Source organism: Lepus europaeus, chromosome 2, assembly GCF_033115175.1.
Source record: "Lepus europaeus isolate LE1 chromosome 2, mLepTim1.pri, whole genome shotgun sequence".
Taxonomy (NCBI): Eukaryota; Metazoa; Chordata; class Mammalia; order Lagomorpha; family Leporidae; genus Lepus; species Lepus europaeus.
Genome location: NC_084828.1, coordinates 143,166,569 through 143,169,547, shown reverse-complemented (window position 1 = coordinate 143,169,547; position 2,979 = coordinate 143,166,569). Strand labels below are relative to the sequence as shown.

Below are 2,979 nucleotides of genomic sequence, written 5' to 3'. Positions count from 1 at the left end.
CCTGATGGATATTGAGCAGGAATACCACCACCTTATAGCTGTACCACTATTTTATGAGTCAGCAATTAACACAACCCTGCCCAAAGCCCCAGAACTTGTGCCCACCAAAAAGTCCATGCAAACCAGCTCAGGTCTGCCTATTGCCTGCCCACCAAAACTGAAAGCACTCTGACTATATAAACCGCTAGTTTATATGAGAACTGTGCTCCCGTGCTCTATACCTTCACTGGTAGGAGGTCCCTCCCAGGTTCGTCTGTGAATAAATCTGTTCTGGCTGTTGAGTTCATTTGCTGCCTCTTCTTGTCTTCACTTCTGTACTCTAACAGGTGGCGCTGAAACCCAGGAAGGAGTTTGAGAGATTGGTCCCTTCTCATTTGATGCCTTGGAGTCCAACAGGCTGTTGGGGAAAAGTTCTCCCATCTACAAAACCTGCCTGTGTCAAGAGCTCTGATACCTTCTACATGATAACCAGGACTCTCTCTCTCTTGATTTTCCTTCCTTTGTATGGCAAACTGGGGGTAAGGACCACAAGTTGACCTTGATCATATGGATTTCGCAGTGCCCTTCATTTCTGGGGGCAACCCCCAGCCATCCCCTACCCAGCACGACTGAACTCCCACCAAGTCTCTCACCCTCTGTCCCTTTTCTAATTCTGCCCTTTCCCCTGCAACTGACCCATTTAAATCCACCCTTACCTTCTCATCTTTCCACTCTTACATGAACTCCAGTCAGAATCCCCTTGCCAGATCTCTCCACCACATGTGTGTCACATCGGACTTGATTTCCAACCCATGGACTGGTAAGAAGTTGGCCTCCATCTCCCCAAGGTGCCTGGGGCAGACCATAATCAGCTGTTTCCTTTTTCTCCCTCAGAGGGTCTGATATGGGAGAACTTATCCCACACATCCTGGACTAGGGAAGCCCGGCCTGAACGTTGGGATCCTCTCTTCTATCCTGTGAGAAGATTCTGGTTGTGGCTAACTCCTTTCCAGGGGACATCCTGGAGCTGGGTCCCAAACTCGCCTTATTTTGCCTGTTCCATGGGTTCCAAAATTTCTTGAACTTCTCCCCACTCACCCCTGGCCTGTCTCCTAAAAATCCTGCCAGCCTTGGGCCTGAAAGGGGAGATAAAACCAAAATGATAAATTTTCTTCTGTGCTATATCTTGGCCCCAATAGAAATTATTGATTCAGTGACCAAAATTAGGTACTTTCAATTTCCAAATTCTTTACAACCTTGACAACTTTACATGGAGAAATGGAGAATGGTCCCTTAAGTTCAGGCCTTTTTTCTCCTCTGAGGTCACCCCTCCCTCCGAAGCTCTTATTCCTCATTTCAAGTTCTCCTCATGGAGGAGAAGCCCTCCATCAAGCCCTCTGCCCTACCATTCCCTTCTTCCTCACACCCTCTTTCCAGTCCTGACCTGGCTGATTACCCTCCCACCTCTCAACCCTTCCCCCAGTGTACCACCTGGCTTCCTACCTGATCCCCTTCCTTCTCCTTTAATCTGCTCCTGAGGCCTACAACCCCAGCCGGTTCTCCCCCGGGGTGGAAGGTCCAGTCAGGGTCCATGTCCCAGGCCTACAACCCCAGCCGGTTCTCCCCCGGGGTGGAAGGTCCAGTCAGGGTCCATGTCCCAGGCCTACAACCCCAGCCGGTTCTCCCCCGGGGTGGAAGGTCCAGTCAGGGTCCGTGTCCCAGGCCTACAACCCCAGCCGGTTCTCCCCCGGGGTGGAAGGTCCAGTCAGGGTCCATGTCCCAGGCCTACAACCCCAGCCGGTTCTCCCCCGGGGTGGAAGGTCCAGTCAGGGTCCATGTCCCAGGCCTACAACCCCAGCCGGTTCTCCCCCGGGGTGGAAGGTCCAGTCAGGGTCCGTGTCCCAGGCCTACAACCCCAGCCGGTTCTCCCCCGGGGTGGAAGGTCCAGTCAGGGTCCATGTCCCAGGCCTACAACCCCAGCCGGTTCTCCCCCGGGGTGGAAGGTCCAGTCAGGGTCCATGTCCCAGGCCTACAACCCCAGCCGGTTCTCCCCCGGGGTGGAAGGTCCAGTCAGGGTCCATGTCCCAGGCCTACAACCCCAGCCGGTTCTCCCCCGGGGTGGAAGGTCCAGTCAGGGTCCATGTCCCAGGCCTACAACCCCAGCCGGTTCTCCCCCGGGGTGGAAGGTCCAGTCAGGGTCCATGTCCCAGGCCTACAACCCCAGCCGGTTCTCCCCCGGGGTGGAAGGTCCAGTCAGGGTCCATGTCCCAGGCCTACAACCCCAGCCGGTTCTCCCCCTGGGGTGGAAGGTCCAGTCAGGGTCCATGTCCCAGGCCTACAACCCCAGCCGGTTCTCCCCCGGGGTGGAAGGTCCAGTCAGGGTCCATGTCCCAGGCCTACAACCCCAGCCGGTTCTCCCCCGGGGTGGAAGGTCCAGTCAGGGTCCATGTCCCTTTCTCCTTATTGGACCTTAGTCAAACTGAAGAGCACTGAGGTTTATTCTTCGATAACCCCTCCAAATATTGTAAACATGTCTTTGCCTGACACAGTGCTGCAGTGTAACGTGGCACGATCGCTATCTCGCTCTGCCTTCCATTTTAACTCCGGATGAATGGGAGCACGTTTGGCATGCTGTTAAGCAGCACACTCATGAGTTACAACACCAGGCCCTAGACACCCAGAGGCTGCTCAGGCCAACCCTAGGGCCACCCCCACACCAGACTGGATCTACCAACCCGGAGACCCAGGGATACGGGCATGAGACCACATGCTTTCCTAGCTGTTGATGGCTATAGATAAAAATAGCCATAAGCAAGTCAACTATGACAAGCTTCGGGAAATCACCCAGGGGCTGAAGAAAACCCTGCTCTTTTTATGCCCCATCTTCCAGAGGCGATGGTAAAATATACCAACATGGATCCTAATTCCAGAGGAAAGTTTTCTGCTTGTGTGAGATTTAAAAGCAAGATTTATTAGAGTCAAAGACATCCAGCCAGAGTG

The 2,979-nt window shown here is 54.0% G+C and overlaps 1 protein-coding gene across 1 annotated transcript; it reads left to right on the top strand.

Moving 5' to 3' along the window:
• The first annotated feature begins 1,631 nt into the window (after nt 1-1,631).
• LOC133751956 (basic salivary proline-rich protein 3-like) lies at nt 1,632-2,453 on the top strand. The gene has a single exon (XM_062182212.1). It carries the CDS (start codon nt 1,632-1,634, stop codon nt 2,451-2,453), a length of 822 nt encoding a protein of 273 aa, XP_062038196.1.
• Nucleotides 2,454-2,979: the final 526 nt, after the last annotated feature.

Excerpts from the sequence above, each read along its gene's own strand:
- LOC133751956 (XM_062182212.1), top strand. The coding sequence starts at position 1,632 with ATGTCCCAGGCCTACAACCCCAGCCGGTTCTCCCCCGGGGTGGAAGGT.